At 43.2% G+C, this 16280-nt stretch overlaps 1 protein-coding gene across 1 annotated transcript in view; it reads right to left on the reverse strand.

Annotated features, from left to right (window-relative positions):
* Positions 1-206: 206 nt before the first annotated feature.
* Prickle2 (prickle planar cell polarity protein 2) overlaps positions 207-16280 on the reverse strand; it is a 107599-nt gene continuing 91525 nt past the window's right edge. Inside the window, exon 8 of the mRNA XM_028773020.1 lies at positions 207-6076. Within this exon, the coding sequence (XP_028628853.1) occupies positions 5202-6076 (875 nt within the window). The 3' untranslated portion in view covers positions 207-5201. The remainder of the gene's footprint in view (positions 6077-16280) is intronic.

Below are 16280 nucleotides of genomic sequence, written 5' to 3' on the forward strand. Positions count from 1 at the left end.
TTTATGTCTGGTACTGTGTCCTGTGCAAAAGCCTATGACTGGGGAAGTCCCAGGCCTAGGGCAGGACCTGCTATCATTATTTTGATGATCATTTTGTTAGATCAGGCTCAAGTTCTGCTGTAAATATCACTCTTGGACACATGCTTTTTCTTGGTCTTTTCCCAAAGGCCGAGTCTACTCCCCAGATCTGGAACATGAGCGAGGACTGAGAAGAATGACAACATTCCTTTTATTCAAATTTTATTGGAAGTTTACAAATGTATTACAGAATCAGTAAAACATCATATCCACTTTACAGGGCACAGATCTCAAGCAAAGTGTTCAGAACAGTCTCTGGCAGAACCCATGCCAAAAGCCCGTGACAGGCTTCCTAACAAACAGCTTGACACTTGACAGATAACACAGACTCCAGCCTGCTTTACCTTCTTGGGCCCTCTGAGGTTTTGTTTATGCATGTGGAATTAAATAGGATCTGAGCAAAGCAACTCTGCAGGAAAGAATGAGTTTAGGGAGAATAAATGCTGGCCTACTTCTCTGAAGACTACAGAAGAGTCACTGGTCTTACATTGTTAACTTTGGGCCAGGATTAAACCAGAATGCTTTATTGAAATCTATGGAAGCCAACTAGATAAACATAAGAGAAGGTCATATTGGCAAGAAACCTCCCAAAGTTTAGAAACGTTTGGTTGGTGACCTATTGAACACCCATGGCCAAAAGCCTAGACCATGAAGATTTTCTTAGAAAATGCTCAAAATAGAACTAGACATCTATCTTGTGAGTTTATCACATCTGAACCACAGAAGTGTCTGTTAATAGCACATGACCTTTCCAGCCTCCATTTTATTCCTCTGAGGGAGGCTGGTTCTGGAAGCAGGAAATGAATTTATATAACAGCAATAGCTTCCAATAGTGGTGCTCTACAGGGGGTCTTGTGTTGACTGGGCTTCTAATATGAGAAAACAGAAAAAGAAATCAATTCTTCCTCCATTCTGACCTTCATGGCTTCTAGATGTTCATAAACACATACTCTGGGGTGCACTACTGACAAGAAGGCAAAGGTTTCATTCCTATTTCCTGTATGCTCAAAGAAATGTACTTTTCAAAAGGTGTTAATGTGCAACTGTCTTCAAGATCAGTAATGGAAGCCTGTGGAACAGGATCTGCAGAGCCTGAAGGTGCCACGGAGGTGCCAGGAACAACTCTGCTTGCATGTGACATTTAGGCCACTGGCTCAATTTTCTACTCTCCTTGGTCATAGGTGGATCTTTGTGAAGCACAGCGTCTGGTCTCTGTTAGGAGTATGCAAAGAACACTCTGTTTTGGAATTTAAGTGTCCTATGTCCCTATAATATGGGCTGGGATGAGAAAACAGATAGACTCTTAGCTGACCTCTGCAAAGTGAGCAGGAGCTGCCCACATAACTGGCAAAGACCCTGAGCATGAAAGAGTAGGCCAAAGAGAGCCTTGTTTGGCCTAGGAGGTCAGCTTCCTGTATCTTCCACAGTATTGGAGGGAGAGGAAATAGAGTCTCCCAATTCTTTGTGATGAATGCTTCCTAAGTGTCTGGTGTACCTTTCCCAGGGACCCAGGAAAGAATCAGCTTATGAATAAGATTTGTCATAAGACAGAGGAGACTGGTCTAGTCAATTAGCCCTGGCTTGTTGGAATATTATAAAGATACCTGGTGTGAGAATCCACTCTCTTTGGAAAGTCTTCGGTAATTCACTGCTTATCATTCACTGAGGTGGCAGATAGAACACACATAGCAAGGGCCACTACATTCATGCCACCATGGCTCTACTGGAATGTAAAAATGGCTAATCGGTCATAAGAAGTAGGAACTCCTAGAAGATGTGCAGAGAACGCCATCTTCCTATAGCTCTGTAGGAGAAGCTTCTATAGGAAAGGGTTGTGACTTTTCCTATTAGAAAACCCAAATCTGTTCAGACAGCTGCTTGGACAGTAAATGAAAGATTACAGGATGTAGCAAGAGGGTTTCAAACAACCAACACCAGCAATTCTCCTTTATGCATGTTAAAAACCAGGAAATGAGGTCTGATTTTCCTCACCCCATTTACCTTCACACAGGGTAGAGAATCTAGAACTATACAGGACAGAAGGGCGGGCCTCTGAATGCCACATTGAATGCTACCACTCATCAGCATGAACTCTTTCCGCAGGGCCAAAGGTGGGATGCGCTAGCTAGAGCACTCAGGAAACTTTCAATGACTTACACATTCCTTGGCCTAGAGAAGAGAGCTGGCTTAGCGGGTGCTGGATCTGGCAGCAGTATGACATGAACTGAACTCTAGAGCTGTAGTTCTAAACAGTCAGCCAAATAATAGGAGAGACGGGAAAAAGTCAGATAAATCATCATCAAAGAGAAAAGGAGGGAAAGACGGCTCTTCTGAAAGCCAGTCTACAAAAGATAAAACAATCACCTAAGGGGACTGAGTACAGGTCCCCCCAGCCCCCGGCAAACTTGGCCAACAGGAGGTAAGGGATACACTGGAGGAATCAGGGAGGACCTTAAATTCTCACCTCAGAAAAGTATGCACTTGAATTTTGGGAATGAGATTCTGAGTGTTAACTCTTAGTTGTTACTTGTAGGTAGAGAAATTCTAGTTTACTGTCATGCTGGGCAGTAGCTTTAAGGACCTACTACCATTGTGAGGAACTGGCCTTCTTCAAATGACATTCTCTATAGGACACCTGGCTGCTTTTAGAATGGGAAGAAATCTTGCTGAAATGATCTTGCTGGTGGGCAGTTTGACCCTGAAGCCTGTATCTCATTATAGCTTAAGTTTTGGTCAGAAAGGTCTTGAATATTCTCTGGACAGCTAGACTTGACGTTACATAACCAGTGTCTATATTGCTTTTTCCTTTGGGCTGAGGGTTAGTCAAACTGTATCTGGGAAACGTAAGAGGTACCCTGCCAAGGACAGAGTAAGAAAACAACTTACAATGGGAAAATTTCGTTCACTGGATTTGGGGCCAGAGAGGACACATGGTTTCAACCATTTGCTAAGTGATCTACTTTCCCTCTCTTCTCTTTTCCCAATAATGCCTTTTGATTCTCACCAATCAACAAACTCAAAGCTCCAAATTGGACTCGCCCAATGTCTACCAGAAACCTGCCACTCAAGTGGCACGGTGCTGCATAGTTATCTCTTAAACAGTTTGCCAAGCAGTTTATTAACTTACTATACAAACGTAATAGAGTTAATTCTCCAGAGGCTTGGATAATTAATGAAACATTTAGATATGAAGATAGCATGCGGAAAACAGCCACAATCAACATTTGCATTGCTTCTTTAAAAAAATCAGTGACAATGACAAATGTCATATTAATACCTATAAAGCAAATCATTTTAATACATCCTGGATGGAGTGTCATCATCACATCCTTTACAGTCTCCCTTGACCCCAGACCCATTTAGGATGGTGTCTGAAAAGCCACTCTTCACATTCTCTCCATTAAAAAAAAAAAACCCTAGAAAATGTTAAGTACTATACTGAAAAGAGACCATGCTCGCCTTATGGCAAATGGCCACTGAGACACACTGTGCATATGGGGACAGCACATCTCACAAAAGGTGGGTCCTCTGATGGATTTTTGCCATAATCCATTGAGGAGAGGGAGAAAATGGACCAAGAGCAAGCGCTTCATTTTTTTTTTTTAACTGAAGCGAGACAAGAAGTTTTATTTCACTATGTATTTAAAATCTCACCCACAGTGAAACGTCTTCTTTAAGCAAACTCACTCTTGAGCCTTTCTGTCTGACCAACAGTCCTCAAAGTTCAAAGTGGAAATCTCTCTTGCCACAAGGTCTGTTCTTCCACGTTGTTACCTATCATCTCAGCAGCTTGACCCTCCAGGGTAAGAAGCCAGCCCCTGTGGTGACTAATCTTGTCAAACTGGATTCTCTCTAAAGCACTGGGGACTAGTCAAGGTGACCGTCACCTCTCTTTCTTTCTACAAGTTCTTTCTCCTTGACTTTCCTTCATATTCCCCCTTTCAACATCTATCTGCTTTTTGTTTTTAAATCTCCTTGTGCAATGTGCACCACAGCAGTGCACCCAGAGCCCCTCCCCTCAGCGTCTTCCTGTCCCTCAGTGCTAAATGCTGAAGCTCGTTTGCTATGAGGACAAACAGTTGTCAGGCTAAGGCAGCAGCTCTGTCTGCCTTGGAAGAAGAAAGCAGAAAATACAATCCAGGAAACATGAGCACCAAACAATTCCACACTCAAAACAACGCCATGCTGACACACACACTGGCACTGCTCACAGTCACTGTGACTCCCCCCAAGGGACAGAGCGACATTAAGCAACTTCAAGGTTCCAAACAAGGATGGCATTTCTCATAGAACTGGACTGACACTGGTTGTTATCTCTAATCAGCGAAAGCGACATTTGCAATTAAAAAAAAAAACCTACTTACTTTGTAGAGAATAAATTCTACTGAGGGTGGGAGAGGACTTAAAGGTGGACCTTTAGATGTTCTAGAGCATAGAATGCCTTGGGTAGAATAGTTAAATTTTTCTTTTTCAGCCACAAAAAGCCAAATTGAATATACTCCTTTGAAAATAGTCTCACTGACATGTAACAGATTTGTATAGAAAGAAAACCAAACCAAATCAAAACAAACAACAAAAACAAGGTGGTCCTGGGCCACCACTTACTACCACTCTAAGATATTGGTGGACATGCATGCAAGTCTCCACTGAATCCTACGATATAGAAATTCTGTTATTACAAAATACAAAAATATTTTATCAGAACTCTCATTTACATTGCATTTACAATGAACATGTAAATAACTTAGTCTGGGGTCCTGGCTAATAAAGTATTTACTGGAAAAGGGGTCCTAAAAGGAAGAGAACCAGAAAGAATATAAGTGAGCAGGTTACAGTGTGCCATCTGGTTAATGGCCATTCCACCTTGGAAGGACATGACCTACCCTGGCCTCCACAGCCTGTGTTTCCAAAGTGAAATGTGCAAATCATATTTAACACGTCCCAAACTGTGACACCAAGTGTATCTACCAAGTCAACCTGCAGCCTTGCCTCCCTCGACTGAGAGCATTCTCCATCTCTCCTCCATGAACCATCCCCAAGAGCACTTGAGAATTCACAACAGTGCACGTTTCTGAGTTTACATTCTTAGCTCCCGTCTCCCCGATTCCCCAACCACTATCACACTACGAAATGATACAGTTTTTGCTCTTCTGTCTTTTCCTGCTGTGCAACTGTCCTCGGCCACCTAAGGTGGAGGATTTGGGGACACCGTAAGAGCTGTACTTGTGCAAGAGCTCATCACTTGTGACATATCGCAGGCGGGCTGGCTGGGGGATGGGTTCTCCTAGGAAGTAGCCCTCGTTATCGGACTCTGAAGAGGAGGAGCAGGTGGAGCACCAATCATACTCCGTGAAATAAGGTCCCCATCGTTCCCCAAAGGCATTCTGTAAAGCCAGGTCCGACACAGTCCTGGGACACTGGCTGTACAGATCCCGCCGGGAACCCTGTCCCAGGCTCTCCTGGAAGCTGCGTTGGCGCATGAACTGGTCATAGTCCTCCCTGGCTCTCAGAGGGGGCCTTTCCTTCAACCTAGCGATAACCTCCCGCTCGCTGGCTAGGTGCAGGGCGTTGTCTGAGCGCGACCGCCTGGACCTCCTGGACCGGTGAGGGCGGAAGCGGCGGTTGTCATCCCTGGAAGTAGTTCTCCTCCGGGTACGCTCACTCATGGGCTGGATGTGTACACCTTCCTGCCCTGGTAGCTTGCTGCTCGCTATGCCACCATCAAAATCAAAGCTCTGGTGCATCCTTCCATGGGACTGCAGGTCCCTGTATCCCAAGGGGTTGCTGAGCTGGTGAAGGTTCCCCTCCATCTCCTGGTACTGTTGTGCAGACAGCAGGCTGCGGACAGACTCCGCGCTCCTGAATTGCATTGAGGAGTTGAGAGTGCCCATGTTGCTCAGCTTTTCCGAGACATTCATTCCAGAGTCTTTGCTGAGATCAGGCATGGAAAACCGGGATAGGTGCTCCTGGCGCTTGGCACCACCTTCAACAGACAGACCTGCCGGGTAGGGGATAGGAAAGAAGAGTACCACTGCAGTTAATACAAATGTACAGCAATGGGTGTGTGTGTGTTAATACTACTTTCAGATTGGGTGAAATATAGCTGTGAAATATTCCACAAAGGTTCTCATGATGGGATTCTTGGTATGGGATTCTCTACCTAGAGAAGGTATAAGCTCCAAACTATCAACAGACATGCAACTTCCTAGTTGCTAATTTCTCCAAAGCTTACTAAGGGTTCATTGAGTAGCCTATATACTTTTCCTCTGTTTAGAATTTCACATCACCAAATACTTCCGTTGCATCTTCAATTCTAACCATGGTCTGTAGGACAGGTGAAAGCTATCTGGCCAGTGACTGGCCAGGCCTAAGTTGTTTCTTACTAATGTAAGCCTAGACTCTCATTCTAAAGTACTGCACTAGTTTACTTCTTTGCTGGCTTGAAGCAGTTTCCTGCTTGACTTGTTTCCCTAAGTGGTTTCTCAAATGGCTTGGACATTTAGCGACTCCCTAGGTGGAAAAAAAAAAGAGAGATACTTATTCTCTTGGCTTGGTCAGTGATTGTCTGCTCTAGGATTATAAATAACTCTCTAGCAGCCAGAAGATGTGAATTGTGCCTGGGACATTCCTCTATCCCCCAAGGAAGTGCCTTTGAAAATAAAGCACTGAGTTTAATCACTGCCTAAGAGATGGTACCCAAGAAATGGGTCTCCATTCCTAATGTGCTTTCACATTGTAAGGGCTGAGACAGAAACCATTCTGAAGATGGCAGGAGATGTGTACTCTGGGATATTGCTTTTGCATATCTTAAAACAGTACTCCATGGAGATGTTCATCATCACAAATGAAAAATTTGACCTTTTTGTCATTTCTGGACATTGACTGCAATGCCAGCATTACCCTGCTGCTGATTATCTGGGCCTCCCAGTGAGACCCAATATATCCTCCCCTAACAGACCTAAATCAACGTTGCAAGCTCTTAAGAATATGTAGCAACATCTAAAGCTAAGTACACATATGTAAAAATACATGAATTATTAATAAAACCATTCAGTGGGGACTTCTGGTATCATACCTCCCATGCATAATAACCCCAAGTGGAGAGGCCTCAATTTCTTATTGTTATTTCCATTCTATTCCTGGTTATATACCCAATAAGTCAGAGCGAATACCTTCCAAAAATATACAGGCACAGTCAGACAGTGGAACTTTCTTATAACAGCCTGGAATTAGAAATAATTTAAGTGTCAACCAATGCAAAAATGGATAAATACATTGTGATTCTGGTTGTTGTTACTCTCTGAAAGGTCCCTGGGCTTGGTGGAGAAATGGGTTTCGGGGCAGAGTAGGAAAGCAAAAAGAAGAGTCCAGAACATCTTTTATAAAAAAAAGTAAATGTTAAGGATAACTGTGATGAGAGTCTGTTGGGAGACCACGGTCCCTCTTGGTCCCAACAGCACATTCTGGACAGTTTGAACATTAAAATATTTATGGAAAGAAGCTACTTATAAACCTATAAACCATTGACATGAATAGGAATTTGTAACTTCATACTGACAACAGACAAGAAAAACGTCAATACGTAAGTAAGCTGGATGTGTGGGGTTCTTGGGCACAGCAAGGTGCTGCTCACTGTCAAGGGAGTGAGTACACGGGAGGTCAAGGCTAGCCAGCCAGAGCTGGGAAGCCAGTTTGCAACCAATGGTACTGGAAGGTTCTAAACATACGAGCCCAAAGTGACCACCTATAGGGAATAAATACCTGATGAGAGGGTACAAGAGCCTCTGACAAACATTTAATTGAGCCATGTAAATATTTTTTTCAGTCTATTTTTTTTGTTTTGCTTCTATACTGTATTTTCCCTTCAAGGATGTTGTCCCTGTTTTTCTTAATATGGTATCCTTCATCTCATGGTTCCTTCTGAATGCACCAAAAACTTGCTTCTTATTTTTTAATTGAAAAAATTTCATATAATATGTTCTGATCAGACTTTTCCCCTCCTCCAACTCCTCTCAGATGCTCTCTATGTCTCTATCCACCCAACTCCATGTTCTTTCTCTTTAAAAAACAAGCAAAGAAAAAAAAGCAACCAATCAACCAAACTAACAAGCTACCAAAACCAAATATGTTTTCCCTTCCTTCCTTCCCTCCCTCTCTCCTGTCCTGTCCTGTCCTGTCCTGTCCTCTCCTCTCCTGTCCTCTCCTCTCCTCTCCTCTCTTCCTCCTCTTCTACACACACACACACACACACACACACACACACAGCCACAAAACTGAAACCCAAATATACAAGCAAAAGGTCAGTAAGACAAAAAATGCGGAAACAAAGGCTATTTATTTGAAACAAAAGTCTACAAAGTACCATTTAGCTTGTTTTGTGTCACACCTACTGCTGAGTAGCAAGAGAAGCTGGTCTGAATGTGTTTCCCTACCTGGTACTTATGAATTACAGCAGAATTAGCAACTCTACAACAGTGAACTCCAGTGACACTGACTTGAGATCATTAGTGAAGGATAACTGGACAGTATGCCAGCCTCCAGAGTCCTAAGGGCACACTATACCTTATGCAGTATTTCAGCCAAAAAGAAAATGCAGGTCCTTGGTGCATTCAAGAGGAACCGTGAGGTGAATGAAACCATATTAAGAAAAACAAGGACAAAACAGTACAGAAGACAAAACTAAACACAGGCTGAGAGAATATTCTACATGGCTCACTTAAATGTTTGCTAAAGGCTCCTGTGTCAAAGGCATAGCTCCCAGCTTGATGCTATTAGAAGATCGTAGACACTGTAAGAGGTGGGTACAGGAGAAGTGAGTCAAATCACTGGGGATATACCCTACCAGGAGATACTGGGACCCTAAACTCTTCTCTGACTCCTTCCATCTCTGCCTCTATGAGCAAGCTGCTTGTTTTATCACATGCCTGCCATGGTTGCTACATGGGACTAAATGATAGCAGAAGGGAACCTCAGAAACTGTGAGCCAAATACACAGTTCTTCCTTATAGCTAACTATCTTTGGCATTTTGCCATGATGGTGGAACGCTGATTAACATAGGTATGAAGGAAACACGGGAATTATATACAACATTTAACCCTGATCTGAACTTGTCTCTTTGGAAAACAAAACAAAACAAAACAAAACAAAACAAAACAAAACAAGTGCTTAAGGAAAGATGTTGGTCTCTTACAAAGTTTAAACACGGGCCAAAGGGAAAAAAAGTATTTTTACCATATTTAATGTGGTTATTTGATAGTTGTGATAATGTTGGCAAAGGTCCTTAGCTTTAGAAACTATACACAAGAAAATGCATACAAAGAGCTAAGGCTGAAGTTATGCTCAGACGGTTCTGAATTCCCATCCCCCACAAAGAAATAAAAAGGCAGCAAGATGTTAGCAACAGGTGAATTCAGTTAACAAGTATATTGCAGGCAGTGTTTCTTCTCCTTTGTGACACAGTATGTGCTGCATGACCCCCATTTACATCAAGTTTAAGGATAAGGGAAGGAAGCACGAAAACACTGGGTTGTTAGCTAGACCTGGACGGAGTTTATAAGAAGATCCACAGGTGCAAAAATTCAGGTGGTGTAATTTGAATATATGTTTGCTTTGTTTTATGTAAAACATACCTCAATAAAGCTGTATCCAAAGAACCTTCATGAAAAGTCAAATTTTAATCTCAGAAATATACCTACAGAGAAACTTCAGAGGTCTCTTTATCTCCAGGAGAGACTGGTGATAGAGCCTCCTTAGATAGCACAGCTGCTCAGGTCTCTGTGTAATAGGATGTAGAATATACTTTAAAACACCTCTGCCTTATGTACAATCCCAAATACAATGTAAATTCAATGTTAGTAGCTGCCAGGCTGTCCCTTGTTTCATAGAGATGCAGCCATGAGGCCTAACTGGATTTCCCACTGCGGGCTGACTGGACACACAGGGATGAAACCCATACAGAGCACCAACTGTGTTCTGCATCATACTCTCCGGTAACTTTTCAAATGATTTAATTACTGATAACTGCCAGTGCAAGAGGAGCTGGGCTCCAGTGCCTGCTTTTCTTGGTGCTTCTACTTGGTATATAAATCACAAAAATTGATCTACAACCATTTAGTCACTTTCAGAGCCTCATCTAGCTGGAGATGGAGAGAAGAACCTGACATGCTGAGGTGACGGATGAGCTATCTGAATAGTAGATGAATTCTCCCGAGGAAGAAAAGAGAATCTTCCAAAAGTTACCCAGCGGGCACCATTATCTTTACAGGACTCTATAAGTTATTCAGAGGAACGAAGGTCAGCTTCAACAACCTAGAAAATACCATACATTCTCAAGAAGGCTTTTCCCCAACCCGTCTGGCAGTAAAACATTTCTGTGATACATGTGGACTGGTTCTTAATTCCATGCTGAGGTAAAACTGAGAAAGGTGGCTTCAATTCAGTTCTAGGAAGAATGGGGCAGGGGAGCCTATTGGGCTGTGCTTCCTCAAGCTCACAGTCTAAGGTGATCTGTGGGTGAGTGTGTGTTGTCATCTCTGCCTCCACCATTCCCAAGAGAAGTGCTCTGCCAAGAGAAGAAGGCCCAGTGTCCATTAGTAATCCTGTCAGACAGAAGTTACTGTGCTGAGGGACGTGACATGAGATCACTAGCTTAGCCTGCTGCTCTTGAGAGAAACTGCTCTTGTGACTCACCAATTCACATTTTCCTTTAGGGTCTTCTTGCATGCAAGGGCAGCTCAAAGATGAGCAACACCTGTGTACTTGTTTCCAAAAGGGTGGTTCTGTGGTTAACTTCTTTATTGGCAAATCCAGAGTTTTAATGCAAACTTCAAGGCCTGGCTTTGCTTGGCTCCTAACCTCTCTATGCACATTTTCATCAAGTCAATGTTTCTTGACTATTCTATCTTGGATGTGGCGACAGACCGATTCCTCCTTCCGCACACCAACGTGCTCATGGAGAAGCTTTCTCCTTTGCATGGCTGACTTCTGCTTGTTCAAGTCTACACACAGATGGCACTTCTCCAACATTGGGTGATCACACCTTAAAAGGTAGTTTTGCCGCATGACCAGCCAACTACTTTTCCACTTGATTTTTATTTAAGATACCCACTCTCTATTGCAATTTTTAAGAATCCGTGTATAAAGTTATAGCTGAAATGGCTTTGTGAGGGCGCAATCCTGTTCTCTGTATTCTCGAAGAACTTGTAGGATCCAGAACCCTGTAGGTACTCAACACATATGTTCAGAATAAAGGCAAATGAAGCCCGATGCAGCCCACAGCTTGGGTAAAGTGATCATCTTTGATCTGGTGTGGGCCAGGGATGCAATTCCAATGTGTAAGATTGTAAACACCAGGGACAAAACAGTGCAATCAAGCTTATCGGTTTTGTGGTCTCTGGCAACTGCTGTGCAGCTCGGCACTGGAGTGGTCCTGATTTGAAGCAGATATGATTTATAATTAGCTCCCTGAACTGTGAAAGTGTTTTTGTCTTATTGATCACAGCTGAGGTTGGTTTAAGTTAGCAGTTCTCAGGTCCTCAAGACAGAATTATATCCCCAGAGCTCATATTCCCATTGAGAAACACTTCCCCCTTTTCAGACAATGCACAGTAAGATAGCTGCTTCCTGGCTGGGTAACGTTTAGAACCCTGTGACCTGTATAATTAAAATGGGCACAATGATGATATCTGGGTACGAAAGTGGCAGTAATGCTTGGGGGGGGGTGGAGAAGGAACTTTCTGTCTAAAATATATCGCAGTATTAATACGTCTGTGAGTTTTGGTTTCCTCAATCCTTCTTGTGAGGCTAATCTCCAAAGGGTGGGAATATTATTCCTGTTAGCTGTCTCTCCTCACCTGGCGTTCAGGATGGGATGCAAAAGAGAAAAGAAGGCCTGAGAGTCCCCAAAGAAAGAAATCATGTCCCCCCCCCCAAATTTTATACCCATAAAAATAAACAAACAAATAAAAACAAACACTAGTTAACTGTGGGTTTGTGTGAATGTACGAATCTGTGAACTACAACCTTTGCTCTGTCTGACACATTGTAATGTTCACTAGACTATCAGAATAATTTGACTCTCCAGTGATATCTGGGATTTCTTCTTGATGCTGCTGACATTCAATTAGAAAGACTCATTATAATAAAATTTGGAAAATCAGTATGATTGGATCAAATAATGAAGCCCCTCAAATGTCCCTCCACTTTCCTGAAACACACACACTTTTCTTGCCACTAGAGCACTGGTGTATGTGTGTGTATGTGTGTGTGCACAAGTGTGTATGTGTGTGTTTGCATATGTGTATATATGTGTTTCTATATATGTCTGCATATGTACCTATGTATAAACACATGTTTGGGAAGAGTGATACATTTTGTAGAAAATGCTGGCTACAGAGAAGTCTGGACCCACATTTAAAACTGGCATGATGGACTGTCCTCACACTAGAGGACCTGGTTAAAGAATCCACTCATTACCAAGACAAAATTGCCAGGTCCTTTCCTTTCAAGTGAAACTCTGTTTTTTCAGTAGACAGGATTTTCTTCTTCAAATCCCATAGGCTTTGTGAGAGGTATCTGATGGGGATGCTCTGGTGAACAGCTTTGATTTATTTTCTCTGTAGGGCTGTGGCTGGAGCTCTGTACTGTGCCACACAGGGCCACAAGTGGGATGCTCTCAGCACCCTCAGGCCTTGCTCGAGCAAAAGGGGGTCAGGACGAAAATTTAGCTTGTGGGTCTCTGAGGTTCATCAGCATGGCCAGGATTCTGTAAGTGACATCAGCATTTTCTTGTGGGCAACGTCCTTACCCGCTACAAAGGGGAGGCGTTCACAGAAACTGGCAGTGGTGAGAAAAATCAATGCTTCAAGGAATGGCCACGGTTGGATGGCAGAGAAATGCAGTCTTTGCTGTGTTCCCCTCCCCCACACATCTTAGGGGCAGAAGATGCATGCTTAAGAAGAAAACAGACTTAAATTTAAAGGCAGCCTGTGGGCACAATGTTCTGTTCCTTATTTATCACCCTGTCTTGTCCTACTCCCTTAAAAAAAAAACTAGCACGAGAAGACAGAGAATTATGACTGTGCCAGCTTAAAAGACACGCTCACATTTCACATCACCATGCGGTAGAAGAAACGGAATCTGCTCTGCTTTGTCCTCTAGATATTTGCCTCTCAAAATGATGATTTAGCTCCCTTTCAACAAGGTTTTCCCTGCATTATTTTTGTCTCTGCTGATGAAGAAATAGGAATTATTTTAGATAAAAATTCACAGACTACATGCAAGAATTGGTGACATGAAAAATAATTAAAATACTTAGAATAAGAATTTGCAAACTTTGTCTGGGTCCCCAATTCATCTCCCTGATTGTTTTTGTAAATAAAATTTTATTAGAATACAATCACACTTACTTATTTGCATATTACCTATGACTATTTCCCAGAATCCAATTGTTCATTACAGTTGATAAAGACCATATGACCTGTGAAACCAAAGATATTTACTTTTTTGGTACTCTATAGAAATGACTGTGTTAAAGCAATTTGCTTGCACCAGTATGTCTCAGACCATGTGAGAAAGGTACTGAAGTTCAAGATTGGTGCATTGGGGTGTGTGTGTGTATGTGTGTGTGTGTGTGTGTGTGTGTGTGTGTATGCAAGTGGAGTTTGATCAGTTCCCTTAGGACCTTTTTTTCCTACTGAGTCCATTGATTTCATCAACACCCTGAACTTCAAACAGGCAACAGCTGCTGAGGAACTGTCATCTAGGCAGTGGAGTTTAAATACCACCATATGTTTCTTGATGACAGGCCCTGGAATGGTTCAAAATGAGTGTGACAGGGCAGGCTGGGGGAAGGGATGTCGATAAAGGGAAACGGGAAGGGTGTGCACACACACAGTCTCTGTTTCTTAAGATGGGATCTGTAGACAGGGACATATCCTGGGGTCTCCCAGACCCTAACCAGAATTGCAGAATCCCAATCTACGCTCGAACAAGATCCCCTGGTGACTCTCAGGCTCACCCTAGAAAAGCACGATTCAAGAGAATTCTTTTGCAAAGGAGATAGTTCAACCCTAGGAAGCCTGTTTTCATGCCCTCAGACACTCCAATCTGGGTTTTATAGGCTGAATGCTATCCACATCTCAGATTGCATAGTCACTATGGAGCAGCCCTGTGAATTTTAGGATGTTTGGCTACATTACCGGCCTGGAGTAGATACCAGCAGTCTTCCCATCTCAGTATGACAGCTCACAATGCCCCAGATGCTGAGACACGGCAAAATCATCATGAAAACAACCACGGCTCTAAGGGAAACAGTTTGGCAGCTGCCCTCTGACCAGAGACTGCAGGAAGTCTCTCCAGCCCACTGAGAGTGGAAGCAGGCTGTATCCATACAGAAAACATGATTTCTACCAGGCATAGACATACCAGCCTCTATGTTCACTAGCTTAGTGTGGAACCGCTTCAAAATCTGGGAACTGCTAACTTGTTTTCTGTGCAACTGCTGACAAACTCATGCATCGCTGCAGTGTTGTTTCAAGATTCGTTGTTCTTATTTTCTGGGTTCCCAGCTCTTATAGAATCTTTCTCAGCTCTTAACTGCGGTCATCAGGGCTTGAGCTCCAGGTTCCCAGGGCCCAGCAGATCTTGGCAGGTGATGGGATGCACAGCCACCTGCTCCTGTGGCATGAAGTACTGGAACATCTGGGAACACTTTCCTTTGTCAGCTCTGCCAAGGCAGCACGGGGGTGGGGGGTGGGGTGGGGGAGGAAATGGTGGGAGCTGCGCACTTCCAATTTCACAGCTCACAATTTCTCCAGCCTTTCCCTGCCTCCCTCACCTGGGAGAGGCCAGCTGACCATCTTTGGCACACTCTGGAAGACTAAAATGAATTAACTGGCTCCCTCACAACCAGCTGGTACCAAAGACAGGTATGAGGTTTGAGCCCTGCCATCTGGGAAGCCACCAGAAAAGAAACAGAACCAAGTTATCTCTAGTCAAAACTGGATCAGCCTGGAGGTCTCCTGCCTTTTAACCCGTGACTTGTTCATTCCTTTAACTTTCTAATGAACCAGTTGTCTGTCTCAATAAAGATAGTTTTGTGTCAACCACACTCCAGGGCAGGCTGAATGCCCAGGAGCAGCTGGCCAACATAAAAGGGAATCCATTTTTTTTTTTTGTGGGTTTTTTGTTTTGATTTTTGTTTTTTGTTTTGCTTGAGAGAAAAATTGCAAGCATGAAGTTGGGTAAGTAGGGAGAATCTGGGAGAAGTTAGGGGAGGGGGGAAGAATATGATTAAACATATTATATGAAAAAATTAAATAAAAATAAAACATTTATGAAAAATATTTAGTAAAAAAGATAGAACAGAGGTAGAATTGGGCATGGTGGCACACATGCCTTTAACCCCAGCAGTCAGGAGGCAGAGGCAGGCGGATTTCTGAGTTCAAGGCTGGCCTGGGTTCCAGGATAGCCAGGGCTACACAGAGAAACCCTGTCTTGAAAAACCAACCAACAAATAAATAATAAAAAATAAAATAAAACAAAAAAATGGAGGTAGAGCTTAGAAAAAAACATCTTCTACAAATAAGTAGTGCTAATTTTAATCACATGAAGCCAGTTTTAGGCAGGACTACTTGGGGGATTCTGGCTGTGTTGTCACAGTGTCTATTGCTAATTGAAAGGGTGGACAGAACTTTCCAGTCAATTGAAGATTGTCTGAGAATCTGCTCTGGGCTTACAGTGACACCTCAGTGCTTTCCAGACATGATTAACAAACAAGCAGACCACACTGGAGGTTTGGCTCAGGCGACAGCAGATACCAGGAGACTCGAGCTCAATGGCTTCTAGTGATGGAGAGTGGGGAACCAAGGGCTTGGAGATCCATGTAGTTTCTTCAAAGATGTTAACCTAACCCTGACATTGCCAGGCACTGTATGTACAGGTATGAGCAGAAGGCTTTGGGGTGACACTCTGCCATCATATTACACTGAGAACAGGAAGCTTTGGAGTGAGGTGATACCTTACTAGCACATTACACTGTGAACAGGAAGCTTTGGGGCAAAGTGACACCCTACCAGCATATTACATTGTAAGGGAAAGGATATCACCAAGACACCAGAGTAATGCAAGCAGGGCAGGGGACAACCCCAGAAAGGAAACAGCAGGATCCTAAGGTAGATGACAACATGCTGTATTAATCCTG

This window comes from Grammomys surdaster, unplaced genomic scaffold, assembly GCF_004785775.1.
Source record: "Grammomys surdaster isolate TR1022 unplaced genomic scaffold, NIH_TR_1.0 220, whole genome shotgun sequence".
Classification (NCBI taxonomy): domain Eukaryota; kingdom Metazoa; phylum Chordata; class Mammalia; order Rodentia; family Muridae; genus Grammomys; species Grammomys surdaster.